We start from the raw sequence: 18,856 nt of genomic DNA, 5'->3' as shown, positions 1-18,856 counted from the left end.
GAATAGGAAAGTATCAATATCTTCACGCTCCTAAGGATAAAAAGATTTCTTAGGATACAAAAACATGAACTACAAAAGAAACGAAAGGGTACACGTTAGACTTCATCAGAATTGAAACTTGATCTCCATTAAGGATGTAAAAAGGCAAGCCACAGACTGGAAGAAACTATTCACAAAGGAATAGTATTAAATATATATTAAAATAAATATCTCCAATGGGGATTTGAGGGAGGGGGTGGGGAAGGGATCAACACACCACAGAAACCTCAAAATGACAAAATCATTGCTCAGTGAGAGAGGCTGAGATGCTTTCTACACACTTTCCCTGACATCTCTACACAATGAAATGCAAGGGTCAGTGGTACTGAGACAAGCAAAGGCAGTTCCACTCTTTGCTTCTATAAAAGCAAGTGACCCAAGCTATGAGCCCCTGGTCTCAGGCTTGCTTTGTTCTCAGTATCCAGATGCAGCAGCTTGTTCTTTTGCGCTCCCCCCTCTGCAAAGAAATGACCGCGAACACCTCCTTCACATTTTCTTTTTCTTGGGCATTTTCACTTCATAAAGCTGCAGTCAATGTGTTTTGTGTGCGGCGAGGAGGGAATGACACGTTCCATGGTGGTCCCCGCCACTGCCAGCATTGGTGGCTCAAGTAGCCTCAGGGTTAGCCCTTTGTGTCCGTGAAAGGATATGAAAAGTCAGTTGTTTGAGCTCAGCCAAGCTGCTGATTTTTTTTTTTCCCCCTGAATGAAGGGTGTGTGGGGAAAAAGGTTTTGCAATTCAATTTTCCTCAATAAATTACAGCATTTTGCTGAGGGCAGCTGTGTGCCAGTTCACATGCTCAGAGCAGTCCCAAACTTTTTAAAACAAAATTAAAATGCCTAAACCTGACTTCCACATCTTACCTTCGTCTTCACTTATTTTACTAATAGGAAGTGATGATTTTAATGACAAGAACTGTAGATAATTAAGATTCCTTAATGTTATCTGGGACTCTGGCAAATCGTATGAAAACTACATTAATTTGAAATATTTCGTGCTCGATGGTCTATCTTGAAAATAATTGATTTTTATTCTGTGAGTCTACATGGGAAAGTGTCCATTAATATCTTCAGGGATTACAAACCTAGAATCTCTGTAATACAAACTCACGAGGCGATATTTATGAGCCTGGAAACTCTCTGTGACAATCATTTTAGTGCAACATAATGTCATTATCAGACTGTTTCTCCTACTTAAAAATACAGGGCTTCCCTGGTGGCGCAGTGGTTGGGAGTCCGCCTGCCGATGCAGGGGACGCAGGTTCATGCCCCGGTCCGGGAAGATCCCACATGCCGCGGAGCGGCTGGGCCCGTGAGCCATGGCCGCTGAGCATGCGCGTCCGGAGCCTGTGCTCCGCGACGGGAGAGGCCACAGCAGTGAGAGGCCCGCGTACCGCAAAAAAACAAAAACAAAAAGTACACGTGGTGTTTATTTATTTTAAAATTTTTATGTACTTATTTATTTGGCTGCACAGGGTCTTAGTTGTGGCACACAGGATCGTCGATCTTCGTTGCGGCATGTGGGATCTTTTAGTTGTGGCATGCAAACTCTTAGCTGAGGCATGTGGGATCTAGTTCCCTGACCAGAGATCGAACCCAGGCCCCCTGCACTGGGAGGATGGAGTCCTAGCCACTGGACCACCAGGAGAGTCCCTACATGTGGTCTTTCAAAAATAACTACCCATTATTTAGTGCTCAACATGCACTTAGATGTTACGCAAAGCATTTTATTAAATCGACTTCATTTTGTTTTCCCAACAACCCTTACGGAATTTGGTATTATTTTCTTTATTTTACAGATGAGGAGGTGTGGCTTTGTGGGGCAGAGACAGTAAGAGGGAGAGCTAGGACTCAAGCTTGGAAAGGGAGACCGCGGGGCTCCCCACTCCACCACACTTTAAAGCTGTTGACGTCATAAATGATTATCATGTGGAATCACACGACATAATTTTTTTTTTTTATGCTGCCTTCCTTCTTCCTTTGGAATTGCAAACAGCTCCACTTTGGCCACAGCAACGATAACGTGACTGGACAGGCAACATATCTGGTAGCTGCCAAGAGTCAGTGTCCACGATGGTGTACAAATTCGTGATCGCCCCTCTGTTGGGATGTGGTCTCTGAATGACATTGCCTGTGGGAATGGACTGTCCTGCAGTGTGGACCACTACTCAGAATCCAGGGTTTTCGTCAGCCATACTTGGCATCACTATTACAAGATATTAAATGAATTATCTGATATCTCATTTATGGAAATGACAAGGAATTAGATGAGGAAAAGTATACGGAATAAACACTTTAGAAGCAGTAAAAATAAAAATGAACACGATCGAATATCTTCCAAGGTTTATCAAATATACCAAGGATAAGCAGAATCATCAAAAATGAGTTCGAACACATTTGGCACTAACTATGTCCTTTAAAACAGAACTGAACAAACACCTTCAAGCCCCTTCCCGATTCCACTCTCAGTTGACGACAGAGAGAAAAGACTGGTTCCCACTGGGAACACGGCTTCAGCAGCCCCTCCTGCCCCACTATCCACAGAGGCCTTTTCCTCTCATCTGGGATCAAAGGTCACTTTCTAGAAGCCACGCCCACCTCCTGGACCAGGCTCCCTTACTACCTCCAGCCCCACACCCAGTTTGCCTTCCAGGACTTCCCCCAGGGCGCTGCCACAGTTAGGATTCCAAAGGCGGCAAGGGGTGGATCTCTGTGTGTCTCCCTCCCCTTGGGGGCCTGGAGGGGAGGATTCCTGCCTGACTCACTCCCATACTTCAGAGCGTCAACGCTAATCCCTGTTTGTTGAGGGGAAGGAGGGGCAGAGGAAAATAGTACCCACCACACACCCCCAACCCCAAAACTAAACACCCAACCAGCAGCTCCTCTGCAGACCCTACATTCCGGATGGGCCTCTCTCTGGTTTTACTCAGACTCCTTCCAGGAGTAGCCTGCCTTCACTTCAGCTTCCTCCACGCCTCCTGAATTTGCAGCCCTTTGCAGTCTGGCCCCGCCCATCTGAAACCTGCTTCTTAGGTCACCAGAAGCCTCCTGATTTCTAAATCAACTGACAACTTTCCAGGGACTTACCTTCTCCTTTGCGTTGAACAGGCCTGTCCTTCCTCGGTTCCCCAACCTATTTCCTCCTCTCTTCCTTGCTGTTCATTGTGTGTCTCCTCTGCTTCCCTCCTCTCTTGGCTTCCTCTCTGAATATAAAGGCTTCCGTAAGTTTCTGATCTTGGTCCCTAAAAATGCTTCACTCTCTCTTGGCAATCTTTTTTTTTTTTTTTTGCAGTACACGGGCGTCTCACTGTTGTGGCCTCTCCCGTTGTGGAGCACAGGCTCCGGACGCGCAGGCTCAGCGGCCATGGCTCACGGGCCCAGCCACTCCGCGGCATGTGGGATCTTCCCAGACCGGGGCACGAACCCGTGTACCCTGCATCGGCAGGCAGACTCTCAACCACTGCGCCACCAGGGAAGCCCTCTCTGAGCAATCTTATCCATTGTCACAGATTCAGCTATTACCTGCTCAGTGAAGAATACGCAGGCACCAAGCTCATCCCAGGTTTCTCTCTCAAACACCAGACTCTTACTTCCAATGACCTGCAGGACGCCTCCACCTGGAGGTCCCAAACTTCAAGATAACTGAACTAAAAGTGGCAGAGCTGGGACTGGGAATCAGTGAGACCAGAATTTTCTCTCCTCACACGACTGCGCATGTTTTATCTGAAATCAGGTAGCATCTATCCCTGTCCCTCTGTACGTCATACAAAAACGTGACGGATTCTGATCATGACGGTTAACTAACCATGGGCTCAGCACACGGTGGGCCGGCCAGCTTTGGAAACCTAAGCTTGGCCTTGCCTGTAGTAGCAAAGAAACAGAACCTTTCACAAAATCTCAATGTAATTAATAATCACTGTCAAAACGTGACACTGTTATAGTGAAAGACTGCTTCTGGGGATAAATCACATGGCTTAACCCAGCAGGACATATTTATAAAATAAGTTTGCAGAAGAGAAAAATAAAATCAGACATATCCCATCAAACATCTTTGCAGTAAAAGTACTCTGCCTCTGAGTCACCGCTTAGTTCACGTTGGTAAACAGTGGAAGACTCTGCCCATAGGCTGTGCTGTTTGCAGTGAGATATTCATTGCTGCATGTCTCTGTGAAGCTTCTGATAAATGCATTTCATTACCAAAATTAATTAATTAATGAAGAAAGTCCCCACAGCCTGAATCACTTTAAAGTAGACAAAATTCAGTAACAGAAAAAACATCCCACATGAGCAACAATACTGAATGAGAGGATGAGAGATGAGATGACCCAACATTATTCTTTAGAACCTCAAGTTCACAGACAAAACAAAGGCTGGATACAAGATATTCCTGTGGGTATTTGTCTTTTTTTTTTAAAAGACACCTTAAGACAGAGCAATCAACGTGTGAAAAGCTGTCTATAAAAACAAAAAAAGACATTTTCTAAGATGACTTTGATCCCATATCTTTGTATCTTCCATTACTGCTCTCTATTGTCTTTGCTCAAGTATTATTTTCACCTTATTATTACTGTTCCTTTCTTTGTAAGTAACCCCTCCTGGCTTTATCCAAAAAAAAAAAACTGATGCAGTAAATATTTGTCCTTTGTGGTAATCCGATGCATAATTTAGTTAATCTAGGCTATCTTTCCGTGAGAGGTGATTGTTTTTCTCTGTTGTGAAATGTGCTCACAGTAAAGGGAATCCACGCCAGATAGCTGAACGGCAGCGGGAGAACCACTTACCAAGCATGTCGCTGCTTCGAACCAACCTTGACCGTAACTGTGTAGCCACTCCTACAGCAGGTGTCACTCATGTCAACTCAGCCTCCTGATCACAGCCACACCTTTCTCTTACAAACGTGGCCTTTTACTTAATTAAGATAACACAGTCAGGCTGAAAGGCCCATCTCAGCCCCTGTGAAAAGGCCTTGAAAAACAGGCACTTTGCTTTGCGCTGTGAGAACTCTGACATGACTGTTACCTTACCTGGATGAAATCAAGAAATGTCAGGGGCAGCAAGTCATCCATACGCCCAACGTCTTTGGAGAAACGATTCAAAATTCTTCCTGCAAGAACAGGATATGAGAAAGTACTCATTTCCCCAGATATACCCTTTAAGAGAAACATATCACAAACAAATCAAAACAATATTTTTAAAGTATATGTATGTAATATATTACAGATTCGTATGAAATAAGCCAATGTCAGTGGTAAAGAAAGAGAAAATAGAATGCTATCTAAAGAGAAACAAAAATGCCACCAAATGGCAGTGGGTGGGGGAGCCGAAATTGAAACCTGGTTTTTATTACAAAAGACTGGGGGGAGGGGCTTCCCTGGTGGCGTAGTGGTTAAGAATCCGCCTGCCAATGCAGGGGACGTGGGTTCGAGCCCTGGTCTGGGACAATCCCACATGCCACGGAGCAACTAAGCCCGTGCACCACAACTACCGAGCCTGTGTTCTAGAGCCCGCGCGCCACAACTACTGAGCCCACGCACCACAACTACTGAGCCCACGTGCCACAATTACTGAAGCCTAAATGCCTACAGCCTGTGCTCCGCAACAAGAGAAACCACCACATTGAGAATCCCGCACACCACAACGAAGAGCAGTCCCCGCTCACCGCAACCAGAGAAAACCTGCGCGCAGCAACGAAGACCCAATGCAGCTAAAAATAAAATAAATAAACTTATTTTAAAAAAAAAAGAATACAGGGAAAATCAATTTTTTTTTTTTTTTTTTGCGATACGCGGGCCTCTCACTGCTGTGGCCTCTCCCGTTGCGGAGCACAGGCTCCGGACGTGCAGGCTCAGCGGCCATGGCTCATGGGCCCAGCCACTCCGCGGCATGTGGGATCTTCCCAGACCAGGGCACGAACCCGTGTCCCCCGCATTGGCAGGTGGACTCTCAACCACTGCGCCACCAGGGAAGCCCACATGGAAAATCTTGTGGCAGTATCGGGAAGGGCTGGTGGATTTGAGAATGTTCCCTCCTTTTAGATCCATCCCGTCTAAGACTCATTCCAAGTGCTAAGTCAGCAAATAAACAGTTGCACAATACCTAAATTAATCCTAATTGTCACACTAACTTTGCTTTAGTGATCAAAAGTAATTTTGCTAAGTGATACTTTTAAAATAAACATAAATATAACTTCTCTGTAATTTTTTCCCTCCAGATGGTTCACAGGACCTCACATTTTGGGAAATTGTAGATTCCTGCCATTTCCAAGTTGTGAGTTTACTACTGGGGTAATAAGTTGTTATTTTCAGAGGGGCACTGGGTGTGACAAACACAGACTGATGCTCAAGCATCCAAGAAGACCAGAGGGATGGAAGCAGGAAAACAGAAACATTAGTGACTAAAGATCATCACTGATTTTATTTCCCTTCTCAGAATCCATGAAAACAGTGTATCCTAAAGGCTGCAGGATTGGAAGATGAGAAATAATTTCTAATAAATATCTAGTGTAAACTAAAAATGCCACCTGCCGTATCAAGTAAACAAAGGATGCTGCAGCCATCAGGCACTGCAGCCAACCCCACGATGGTGCACCCTGAGGAAACTCAGGATGAGAAAACACAGGATACTGGCCCCGGATAGCTGAGGTGCACATCAAAGGAATGATTTCAGTGAGCCTAGACTGTTGCATCTTCCCATACATAGAAAAGCAGTAAATTCCCTAACTTGAGATATCTGGTTTTCTTTTAACAGTAATCTTTTTATATGCTGACTACCTGTTCTTTGTTGCAAAAACTCCTATGTATCCTGGCTCCCCCCCGCCTTGCCTCTTTGGAGCAGTGTCTCAGAGCTATCTCAGAGGCGTGTCCCGGGCTTAAGTCCTCAGTTTTGTATACAGAATAAAGCATAACTCTCAACTTTTAGGTTGTACATTTTTTTTCAGTCGACACTAGTCGTTTTATGATTAAATTTAAAGAAACTGAAGACACGCACGCACACGCACACACACACACACACACACACACACACACACACACACATACAGCCTATTTTGGGGTAGCAGCTCCTGAGAAATGTGTTATCTAGGCCCCTGAACTTCTTTCATAACTGAGGCTCCAGGAAGCCAGCCTGCAGGTGAGATGTGGGGCCTCTAGGTGCTCTTCCTGACCCCTGTCAGAGGTGACTTTCTCCCGAGGCCCTTCACACCAAGCCACAGCTGGACACTGAATGAGCAGAGGCTGGGCGCTGAGTTTCCGCCGCCGGGATGAGCCAGCTCTGCTGTCCTCCGCAGGGCGCATGGCTCACCGGAAGCACAGGGTGCGGCCAAGCCGGGGGCTGCAGACATCGGAGGCTTTCGCCCTCGGCCAGGCCAGGCCGTTACAGGCTGGGCCTCAATTCTCCTGTCTCAGGCTTAGGAAATACAGACTCCAGAAACCGTCTTTTAGTGGCACGTTTGGAGGACCAGGGACAAATTTTCGGAGCCTCTAGGAATGCTTGCTTTAGAAGGTGATTCTCAGGATTAAATGGGCTCATGCAGGTGAAGAACCCAGTCACGATGCCCGGTGAGTTAACAGGTGCTCAACCACCAAGGAGAGATACTGACTATTCCCCCCAGGTCCCGCAGCATCATGTCACCTCGGAAAGTCTACCAGACACTGGAGCAACGTCCACCTGTCAAAATGCACTTGCTGATTCAGGAGTGTTGGGGGAGCTAGAGAGTCTGCATTTCTTCCCAGCTGTCAGGTGACCCCCCCTTTAAACTATTTCCCAGATCACACTTCGAGGGGCAAGAAGATGGGAATCATTTAATCAATTCTGCTTTAAAAATATTAAAATCAGATGGACAATTTTTCCACATATTCTTATGGATTTTGCGGCCTCCCAGTCATTTTTTAACTTCCCAAAGTAGCAATATAGAAATAAGGAAAATACACGTCACAAAAGACATGGTTTAAATGCTTGTGATTTCTTTGACGGAAAAATGCAACTTTTTAACAGCAGGATTCAGAAACACTGCAAGTATGATTTTTCTTAGAAAGTGTTGGAAGCAGTACAGGAATTTTTTAAGATGAAAAGGCTACTCAGGGATGAACAGTAAGTGAAAACTACCCCTTTACCTTTCACCAGATGTGCAAGTCTTAAGGTCTGAGAGACCCAGGGTTGGCAAATAGTGTAAAATACAAGGAAAACAAAAACAATGAGAAAAACTATCTCCCCACATACAATGACTACAAAAATGGAACCGAACGTCAAAGCAGGTCAAAAAACTAAAGTCTTGTTCACCAATGAGCTGAGTGTAGAAAATGTGAAATCAGAAAGTTCAGTAGCTACTTCCTTGCGCTAAGAAACATTAAGAGAATGAATGGTATTTGCAGAGTATTTCATCGGGCTTAGGGACAGACTGTTGGAAACAGAGCTGTGATTTTAAGTTCATGGCCTCATAGTGTTAAAGTTTTCTCAAAAGTCTCCAAATGAAATCCTTACGATGAACTCCCTTCACACACATGCCATGACTCTTCATCCAAATGACACGTGCTCCCTGCTGGAGTATCTCCAGGGAGGTAGAGGGAAGGGGGTTTCCCATGAACACCGGGAACCCAATCCATTTTCAGTCTGTTCTGTCAGACAGGGATTTCTCACATCAAACCGAATCTTGCCTTCCTAGAACATCCAACCTCTGCCGCTTCTTCTGCCCTTATAACCACACAAAGGGAACCTAATTTCTCTTGATATGACAGCCTTTCAAATACTTGAATGAAGTGAATCACATCCTTTCCAGCAACTACTCCTTGGTGCCTCAATGATCCCTCATGAGGCTCGGTGTCCTATCTTGGCTGCTGCCTCTTGACCAGACTCAGATGGCCAGTCTCAGTTAATGCCTTGTGCTCAGGATTAAAATCAGTACCCCAGGTACTGGGGTAAATTGGTTTCACCACCTCCCCTATCCTGCATAGGATATAGTGAATCATGAAGCCAACAATACAGTAAATTCTGGAGGCCAGATCACATTTTGGACACATGTAAAATGAAAATCCACATCGCTCTGCACAGGTAGATTTGGGGGAACAACTGAGCGATATGTATAAACAACTCTAAGAGTGCATCCCTTCTGACCCCAAAATTCCATTTCTAGGAACATATCCCCAAGAGTTAATAAGTTCATCAAAAGGTTGAATGTGGCATATTTGTCAAGTCAGAAGTAGAAAACAACCCGTACAAGTCTGAAACAAGTCTATAATGTATTACGTACAATTTTAATTTTTTTGGACTTTCTACGATAACTGCATATTGTGTAAAAAGGTAAAGCAGGGAGGGGAGAGCAAGAGAAAGACAGGGAAAGAGGGTCAGGAGGAAGAAGGAGGTAAAAGGGAGGAGGGAGGGAGGAAAAGGGGGGGAAGAGAGGAGGAGGGAGGTACCCCCCTTGAAGTCCATGGTATCCAAGAACCATCAGGGTCCTCCTAACTGCTCTGGTTCACAGTTTTCTATCTTGTCCATAAGACAGGATATCATGAAAGACGACATTTGAACTTGTCAAAATACAAATTCAGGATGATCATATGTTAAGAACTGAGTCTACAATCTAAGCGGGAGTCAGTCACCTCTAGAATTCTAACACCTGACCCATACCCAGGACTCCTCTGCTTACTTATAACCAAACTGTAATTTAAAACTTGGAAGTTCCCATGTCTAATCTGGGCCTTATTATTATTTTTTTAAACAACAAAAAAAGGTATATTTACATATAAAATACCGAAGTATATTTTTATTGAGGTATATTTTACATCTCATGAAATTCGCCCATTTCAGGTGTACAATTCAATGAATTTCTGTAACTTTACTGAGTGATGCAACCATCACCAAAAATGAGTTTTAAGACATTTTCATGCCCACAGTAAGATCCCTTGTGCCACTTACAGGACTCCCTATTCCCACTCCCAGCCTCAGGCAACCACTAATCTACTTCCTTTCTCTATAAATTTGCTTTTTCAGGACGTAACATCCAAATGGAATCGTACAATAATGTGGTCTCTCGGTCTGACTTTTTTCACTCAGTGTAATGTTTTTGAGGTTCGCCATGATGTAGTATGTGTCTTTTTGAGCCCCATTCTTTACCACAAAGTGGTGTTAGGCACCAGCAAAAAAAGACCCCATACTAGGCCACACCTGACCTTGAAGGTAAGTCAGAACAGATGTGTTTCGTGAACTCTTTGATACTGTGAACTTGTTTATATGGGCCCACAGCTAGCTTCACTAACGTTCTAGAACCTAATTCTTTTGATTAGAATCAGCCATTGCAGAGATTCAGAATCCAGGAGTCCTGGGTCAAGGCCAGTCTCTGAGTCCAGTGGAATGTGGTGGGGCAGGGAGGACAATAAAAGATCCATTGTCCTGGTGAGAAATGGGATCTACGTCCAATCAGCCAATGGAAAAAAAGAGTAGGGGCAAAGGGGCAAAGGAAATATACCTGAACCTTCCAGGTACTGTGCAAGGGGATGGGGCAAAATGGGTCCAATGGAGAGGGTGTTCAGTGGAACGCGGAGACGGTCACCAGGCTGAAAAGGATCCCTGCGTGCATGAGGGAGCCACTAAGGCAGGCAGGCCAGCCTGGACTTCCTGCATCACCTTACACAAACTCATTCAGCTTGGATGAGCCTGAGAACAGGAGAGGGAGCTGCGGAAGTCAGGGCGCTCCGCATTTTCTTAGTCTTTGCTGTTAGAACAGGCCATCAGTATGGTGGCAGCCTAAAGAATGTCTTGAAATAGAGCAACAGGATTTAGGAAACCGTCAGTGGAAACACCACCAAGTTCTGGTACTCAGCAGCAAGAGGCCTTTAGGCAACTAAGCAACATCTCCACCTACATCCCAACTCCCTGTCCAATAATAGTTTTTAAATGTCTACTTTTATGTTACAATGGATCAATTACTCCTCTTTACTTCTTAAGGGCCTGGAGTTTATAAGGTAAAACTATCAGGTATCAAATATTTAACCCAAATAAGTGCCAAGATTCATCCTGAATATAAAACTAAATCCCAGGGAAACGTATTAGGTGTTTGACAGTTTCTCTTCCTTGACTGACAGACAACAGAACTTGGAAGCTTGGATAGTCCGATTCCGTGAAACACAGCTTCCACAGAACCAACATATGTGGTTTTCTCTTCATGACATCCCATACCAGAACCAAAGCCGACCATAAATAATCTAGTCCAAATTCCACTTTTGAAAATAAGCTACAGGGAAGCGTTCAATTTAATCTACCACTAAAGAGTAGATTAAATAGATTTAATCTATTTACTAAAGAGCAAATAATTCATGACCCCTAAACCTTCTGGGCTAACTAGGCCTGTGTTTGCAGTACTTATTTTGGCTTGTATTTTCTTGAAGGAATGAAGTCCCGCTAATAGATACAGGAGGGGGAGGCAAGATAACACTGGTGTGCTGGCTGCTCTAAGATTAGTGACCTCGAAGATTGGTCCCAAATCCTTGAATAACAACTCAGCGTCTGGAGAAGCCTACAGGTCTTGAACATGAAGAGCCTGGTTAACTGGTCACCAGCACTCAGAGGCTGTGATAACAGACATCCAGTCCCACTTAATGCTCCCAACTTTATGGCTGTAGTTTTCACATTAACTGACAAAGTGGAGGGACTTCACAGCTGTAATAGCATGTACTCCTCCAACTGCTTTCTCTCCACGGCTTCATAAGACGAGATCTGTGTGGGCCTCTGCGGTTCACCATCCTGTGCTCCACACGGGGCCTGGACTAAACAACATGTGCTGAATAAATCTACACAAGATGCTGCCCTGCACAGTCTCATTTAATCCTCACGACAGTCTTGTGAAACAGGAGCAGCAGCAGTTGTTCCCATTTCACAGGAGAGGACGTTCCCAGACACCACGTAGTCAGTGTCACGAAGATTCATTAGGCACTGACCACGTTCTAAGCACTGTGACTGTATGAACCTGCTTAATGTCTACAATATAAGATATAGATAAGGTAGGTGTGAGTGGTATCCCCATTTTACAGATAAGAAAACCGAGAAACAGAGAATTTAAGTAACTAGCACGTAAGTATTAACATAACTATAACCAGCTATCACTATTAGTAACCAGAACGAGGACTGAACTCAGGCAGTTGGCTCCAGAGTCCATACTTTTACGGTACACGGGCCTCTCACTGTTGTGGCCTCTCCCGTTGCAGAGCACAGGGTCTGGACGCACAGGCTCCGGACGCACAGGCTCCGTGGCCATGGCTCATGGGCCCAGCCGCTCCGCGGCATGTGGGATCCTCCCGGACCAGGGCACGAACCCGTGTCCCCTGCATCGGCAGGCAGATTCTCAACCACTGCACCACCAGGGAAGCCCCAGAGTCCATACTTTTAAACCAAGGCAGACAACATCCTGCCTTGAGATGTGCGTGTCCAAGAGTATCTATCTGCTTTGGCCTCGGTCACGTAGCTAGTTGATGGCCAGGCCAAGGCCACTCCCATCTTCCTTCCAGCCCACATCCCTGCCTTGCCAGTTGCTATCAATCATCACCTGCAAAAACAAAGCCACTCTGGGCCTTATCACGAGTCTAAACAACTGAACAGAGTGGGCATGTGTGCTGATGAACTAACTCTTCATAGGAACCCAGGTCAGGAGGCTACCTTCCGAAGCAAGACAGGTGGAAGGCCTCAGGGTGGAGGAAGCAACCAGTGGGAAACCTAGAGGGACACTCAGATCAAGAAACTTACTACCGAAGATCCGCCTGCTACATGCCACAAAGCCTCTTACATGTCACCAAAAGTCCACGGTAAAACTGCAGAGCTAATTTTATTGAAGAGGATGTTTACATTTTACCAATCTTATATCTTAATTCATTTTTATCACCATTTTATTTTTTTTAACGTCAGAACGTACGAATTTAATGAAATCATACTATTCCTTAGGATACCCCGTACTTAAAGGCCCTGATTCTAAGCTCCTGTTGGCAGCTTCCTCCACAACGGTATCTTGTTCTTCTCTGAAAGTGGAGTCCAAACCCTATCATCTCCAGGCAGCTGCCAAATCTAGCATCATTCCATGAACTTCCAGAAGACGTTCTCTTTACCCTTTTCTCCTAGGATGGCAGGCACTGCACACCATGGCTTCTCTCCTTCTGTGGATGCAGAGCTTCTCCCAGACCAAGATGCTGCTCAATCAATTCTCAGGCCGCTCTCTGCACAGTGCTTGGCGTATGGTAAACAGTCACTAAAGATTTCTTTTTTTAATTGGGGTATAGTTGTTTTACAATGTTGTATTAGTTTCTACCATACAGAGAAGTAGAGTTCCCTGTGCTATACAACAGGTTCTTATTAGTTATCTACTTTATACGTATTAGTGTCAATCCCAATCTCCCGATTCATTCCACCCTCCCCCCGCCCCCCGCTTTACCCCCTTGGTGTCCATACGTTTGTTCTCTACATCTATGTCTCTATTTCTGCCTTGCAAACCAGTTCATCTGTATCATTTTTCTAGATTCCTCATATATGCTTTAATATATATTTGTTTCTCTCTTTCTGATTTGCTTCACACTGTATAACAGTCTCTAGGTCCATCCACACAAATGACCCAATTTCATTCCTTTTTATGACTGAGTAATATTCCATTGTATATGTGTACCACATCTTCTTTATCCATTCGTCTGTCGATGGACACTTAGGTTGCTTCCATGACCTGGATATTGTAAAGAGTGCTGCAATGAACATTGGGGTTCATGTGTCATTGTGAATTACGGTTTTCTCTGGGTATATACCCAGTAGTGGGATTGCTGGGTCATATGGTAATTCTATTTTTAGTTTTTTAAGGAACCTCAATACTGTTCTCCATAGTGGCTGTATCAATTTACATTCTTACCAACAGTGTAAGAGGGTTCCCTTTTCACCACACCCTCTCCAGCATTTGTTGTTTGTAGATTTTCTGATGATGCCCATTCTAACTAGTGTGAGGTGATACCTCATTGTACTTTTGATTTGCATTTCTCTGATAATTAGTGATGTTGAGCAGCTTTTCATGTGCCTCTTGGCCATCTGTACGTCTTCTTTGCAGAAATGTCTACTTAGGTCTTCATCCCATTTTTTGATTGGGTTTTTTGTTGTTTTGATATTGAGCTGCATGAGCTGTTTATATATTTTGGAGATTAATCCTTTGTCCGTTGGTTCGTTTGCAAATATTTTCTCCCATTCTGAGGGTTGTTTTTTCATCTTGTTTATAGCTTTCTTTGCTGTGCAAAAGCTTTTCAGTTTCATTAGCTCCCATTTATTTTTCTTTTATTTCCATTACTCTAGGAGGTGGGTCAAAAAAAATCTTGCTGTGATTTATGTCAAAGAGTGTTCTTCCTATGTTTTCCTCTAACAGTTTTATAGTGTCTGGTCTCACATTTAGGTCTCTAATCCATTCTGAGTGTATTTTTGTGTATGGTGTTAGGGCGTGTTCTAATTTCATTCTTTAACATGTAGCTGTCCAATTTTCCCAGCACCACTTACTGAAGAGACTGTATTTTCTCCATTGTCTATCCTTGCCTCCTTTGTCATAGATTAGTTGACCATAGGTGCATGGGTTTACCTCTGGGCATTCTATCCTGTTCTATTGATCTATATTTCTGGTTTTTGTGCCAGTACCATATTGTCTTGATTACTGTAGCTTTGTAGTATAGTCTGAAGTCAGGGAGTCTGATTCCTCCAGCTCCGTTTTTTCCCCTCAAGATTGCTTTGGCTACGTGGGGTCTTTTTTGTCTCCATATAAACTTTAAGATGTTTTGTTCTAGTTCTGTAAAAAATGCCCTTGTTGGGCTTCCCTGGTGGTGCAGTGGTTGAGAATCTGCCTGCCAATGCAAGGGACATGGGTTCGAGCCCTGGTCTGGGAAGATCCCACATGCCACGGAGCAACTGGGCCCGTGAGCCACAACTACTGAGCCTGTGCATCTGGAGCCTGTGCTCCGCAACAGGAGAGGCCGCGACAATGAGAGGCCCGTGCGCCGCAATGAAGAGTGGCCCCTGCTCGCCGCAACTAGAGAAAGCCCTCGCGTAGAAACGAAGACCCAACGCAGCCAAATAAATAAATAAATAAAATTTATTTTTTTAAAAAATGCCATTGGTAACTTGATAGGGATTGCACTGAATCTGTAGATTGCTTTGGGTAGTACAGTCATTTTCACAATATTGTTTCTTCCAATCCAAGAACATGGTATATCTCTCCATCTGTTTGTATCATCTTTGATTTCTTTCATCAGTGTCTTATAGTTTTCTGAGTACAGGTCTTTTACCTCCTTAGGTAGGTTTATTCCTAGGTATTTTATTCTTTTCGTTGCAATGGTGAATCGGATTGTTTCTTTAATTTCTCTTTCTGATCTTTTGTTGTTAGTGTATAGGAATGCAAGAAATCTCTATGCATTAATTTTGTATCCTGCAACTTTACCAAATTCATTGCTTAGCTCTAGTAGTTTTCTGGTGGCATCTTTAGGACTTTCTATGTATAGTATCATGACATCTGCAAACAGTGACAGTTTTACTTCTTCTTTCCGATTTGTATTCCTTTTATTTCTTTTTCTTCTCTGATTGCTGTGGCTAGGATTTCCAAAACTATGTTGAATAATAGTGGCAAGAGTGGACATCCTTGTCTTGTTCCTGATCTTAGAGAAAATGCTTTCAGCTTTTCCCCATTGAGTATGATTGCTGGCTGTAGGTTTGTCATATATGGCCTTTATTATGTTGTGGTAGGTTCCCTCTGTGCCCACTTTCTGGAGAGTTTTTATCATAAATGGGTGCTGGATTTTGTCAAAAGCTTTTTCTGCATCTACTGAGACGATCATATGGTTTTTATACTTCAATTTGTTAATATGATGTATTACATTGATTGATTTGCATATATTGAAGGATCTTTGCACCCCTGGGATAAATCCCACTTGACACAGTGTATGATCCTTTTAACGTGCTGTTGGATTCTGTTTGCTAGTATTTCGTTGAGGATTTTTGCATCTATATTCATCAGTGATATTGGTCTGTAATTTTCTTTTTCTATAGTATCTTTGGTTTTGGTATCAGGGTGATGGTGGCCTTGTAGAATGAGTTTGGGAGTGTTCCTTCCTCTGCAACTTTTTTGGAAGAGTTTGAGAAGGATGGGTGTTAGCTCTTCTCTAAATGTTTGATAGAATTCACCTGGGAAGCCATCTGTTGGAAGATTTTTAATCATAGTTTCAATTTCATTACTTGTGATTGGTCTGTTCATATTTTCTGTTTCTTCCTGGTTCAGTCTTGGAAGGTTATACCTTTCTAAGAATTTGTCCATTTCATCCAGGTTGCCCATTTTATTGGCACAGAGTTGCCTGTAGTAGTCTCTTATGATGCTTTGTATTTCTGTGGTGTCCGTTGTAACTTCTCCTTTTTCATTTCTAATTTTATTGATTTGAGTCCTCTCCCTCTTTTTCTTGATGAGTCTGGCTAAAGGTTTATCAATTTTGTTTATCTTCTCAAAGAACCAGCTTTTAGCTTCATTGATCTTTGTTACTGTTTTCTTTGTTTCTATTTCATTTACTTCTGCTCTGATCTTTATGATTTCTTTCCTTCTATTAACTTTGGGTTTTGTTTGTTCTTCTTTCTCTAGTTCCTTTAGGTGTAAGGTTAGGTTGTTTATTTGAGAGTTTTCATGTTTCCTGCAGTAGAATTATATTGCTATAAACTTCCCTCTTAGAACTGCTTTTGCTGCATCCCATAGGTTTTGGATCATCATGTTTTCACTGTAATTTGTCTCTAGGTAGTTTTTGAATTCCTCTTGAATTTCTTTAGTGATCTCTTGGTTATTTAGTAGCATATTGTTTAGCCTCCTTTTGTTCACATTCATTATGGTCTTCTTCCTGTAATTTATTTCTAATTTCATAGCACTGTGGTCAGAAAAGATGCTCGATATGATTTCGATTTTCTTAAATTTACTGAGGCTTGATTTGTGACCCAAGATGTGATCTATCCTGGAGAATATTCCGTGTGCACTTGAGAAAGTGTAATCTGCTGTTTTCGGGTGGAATATCCCATAAATATCAATTAAATCTGGTCTATTGTGTCATTTAAAGCTTGTGTTTCCTTATTAATCTTCTGTCTTGATGATCTGTCCATTGCTCTAAGTGAGGTGTTAAAGTCCCCACTATTATTGTGTTACTGTCGATTTCCTCTTTTATAGCTGTTAGCATTTGCCTTATGTATTGAGGTGCTCCTATGTTGGGTGCATATATATTTATAATTGTTATATCTTCTTGGATTGATCCCTTGATCATTATATAGGGTCCTTCCTTGTCTCTTGTAACATTTTTTATTTTAAAGTCTATTCTATCTGATAGGAGTATTGCTACTCCAGTTTTCTTGTGATTTCCACTTGCATGGAATATCTTTTTCCATACCCTCACTTTCAGTCTGTATGTGTCCCTAGATCTGAAGTGGGTCTCTTGTAGACAGAATATATACTGTCTACAGCCTTGTTTTTGTATCCATTCAGTGAGCCTGTGTCTTTTGGTTGGAGCATTTAATCCATTCACATTTAAGGTAATTGCCAATATGTATGTTTCTATTACCATTTTCTTAATTTTGGGCAGTTTGTTTTTGTAGATCTTTTTCTTCTCTTGTGTTTCCCACTTAGCATTTGTTGTAGAACTGGTTTGGTGGTGCTGAATTCTCTTAGCTTTTGCTTGTTTGTAACACTTTTGATTTCTCCATAGAATCTGAATGAGATCCTTGCTGGGTAGAGTATTCTTGGTTGAAGTTCTTCCCTTTCATCACTTTAAATATATCATGCCACTCCCTCTTGGCTTGCAGAGTTTCTCCTGAGAAATCAGCTGTTAACCTTATGGGAGTTCCCTTGTATGTTATTTGTCGTTTTCCCCATGTTGCTTTTAATAATTTTTCGTCGTCTTTAATTTTTGTCCGTTTGATTACTATGTGTCTTGGCATGTTTCTGCTTGGGTTTATCCTGCTTGGGACTCTCTGTGCTTCCTGGACTTGGGTGGCTATTTCCTTTCCCATGCTAGGGAAGTTTTTGACTATAATCTCTTTGAATATTTTCTCAGCTCCTTTCCCCCTCTCTTCTCCTTCTGGGTCCCCTATAATACGAATGTTGGTGTGTTTAATGTTGTCCCAGAGGTCTCTTAGGCCGTCTTCATTTCTCTTTTCTTTATTCTGTTCTGCAGCAGTGATTCCCACCATTCTGTCTTCCAGGTCACTTATCGGTTCTTCTGCGTCAGTTATTTGACTATTGATTGCTTCTAGTGTGTTTTTCATCTGTTATTGTATTGTTCATCTCTGTTTGTTTGTTCTTTAATTCTTCTAGGTTTTTGTTAAATATTTCTTGCATCTTCTCAATCGTTGCCTCCATTCTTTTTCCAAGGTCCTGGATCATCTTCACTACCATTATTCTGAATTCTTTTTCTGGAAGGTTGCCTATCTCCACATCATTTAGCTGTTTCTCTGGGGTTTTATCTTGTTCCTTCATCTGGGATATAGTCCTCTGCCTTTTCATTTTGTCTACATTTCTATGATTGTGGTTTTCGTTCCACAGGCTGCAGGATTGTAGCTCTTGCTTCTGCTGTCTGCCCTCTGGTGGATGAAGCTATTTAAGAGGCTTGTGCAAGTTTCCTGATGGGAGGGACTGGTGGTGGGTAGAGCTCAGGAAAACTTTAATCTGCTTGTCTGCTGATTGGCAGGGCTGGGTTCCCTCCCTGCTAGTTGTTTGGCCTGAGACGACACAGCACTGAAGACTACAGGCTCTTTGGTGGGGCTAATGGCAGACTCCGGGAGGGCTCTCACCAATGAGTACTTCCCAG

General features: G+C 43.1%; 1 protein-coding gene across 1 annotated transcript in view; it reads right to left on the bottom strand.

Moving 5' to 3' along the window:
* The window catches only part of LOC136137558 (ATP-binding cassette sub-family C member 4-like), a 127,079-nt gene that overhangs the window by 70,416 nt on the left and 37,807 nt on the right, over positions 1-18,856 (bottom strand). Inside the window, 1 exon segment of the mRNA XM_065895937.1 lies at positions 5,063-5,142. Within this exon segment, the coding sequence (XP_065752009.1) occupies positions 5,063-5,142 (80 nt within the window).

Source organism: Phocoena phocoena, chromosome 18 (genome assembly GCF_963924675.1).
Source record: "Phocoena phocoena chromosome 18, mPhoPho1.1, whole genome shotgun sequence".
Lineage (NCBI taxonomy): Eukaryota > Metazoa > Chordata > Mammalia > Artiodactyla > Phocoenidae > Phocoena > Phocoena phocoena.
The sequence above is the reverse complement of the archived record's forward strand: the minus strand, read 5'-3'. Positions and strand labels throughout refer to the sequence as shown.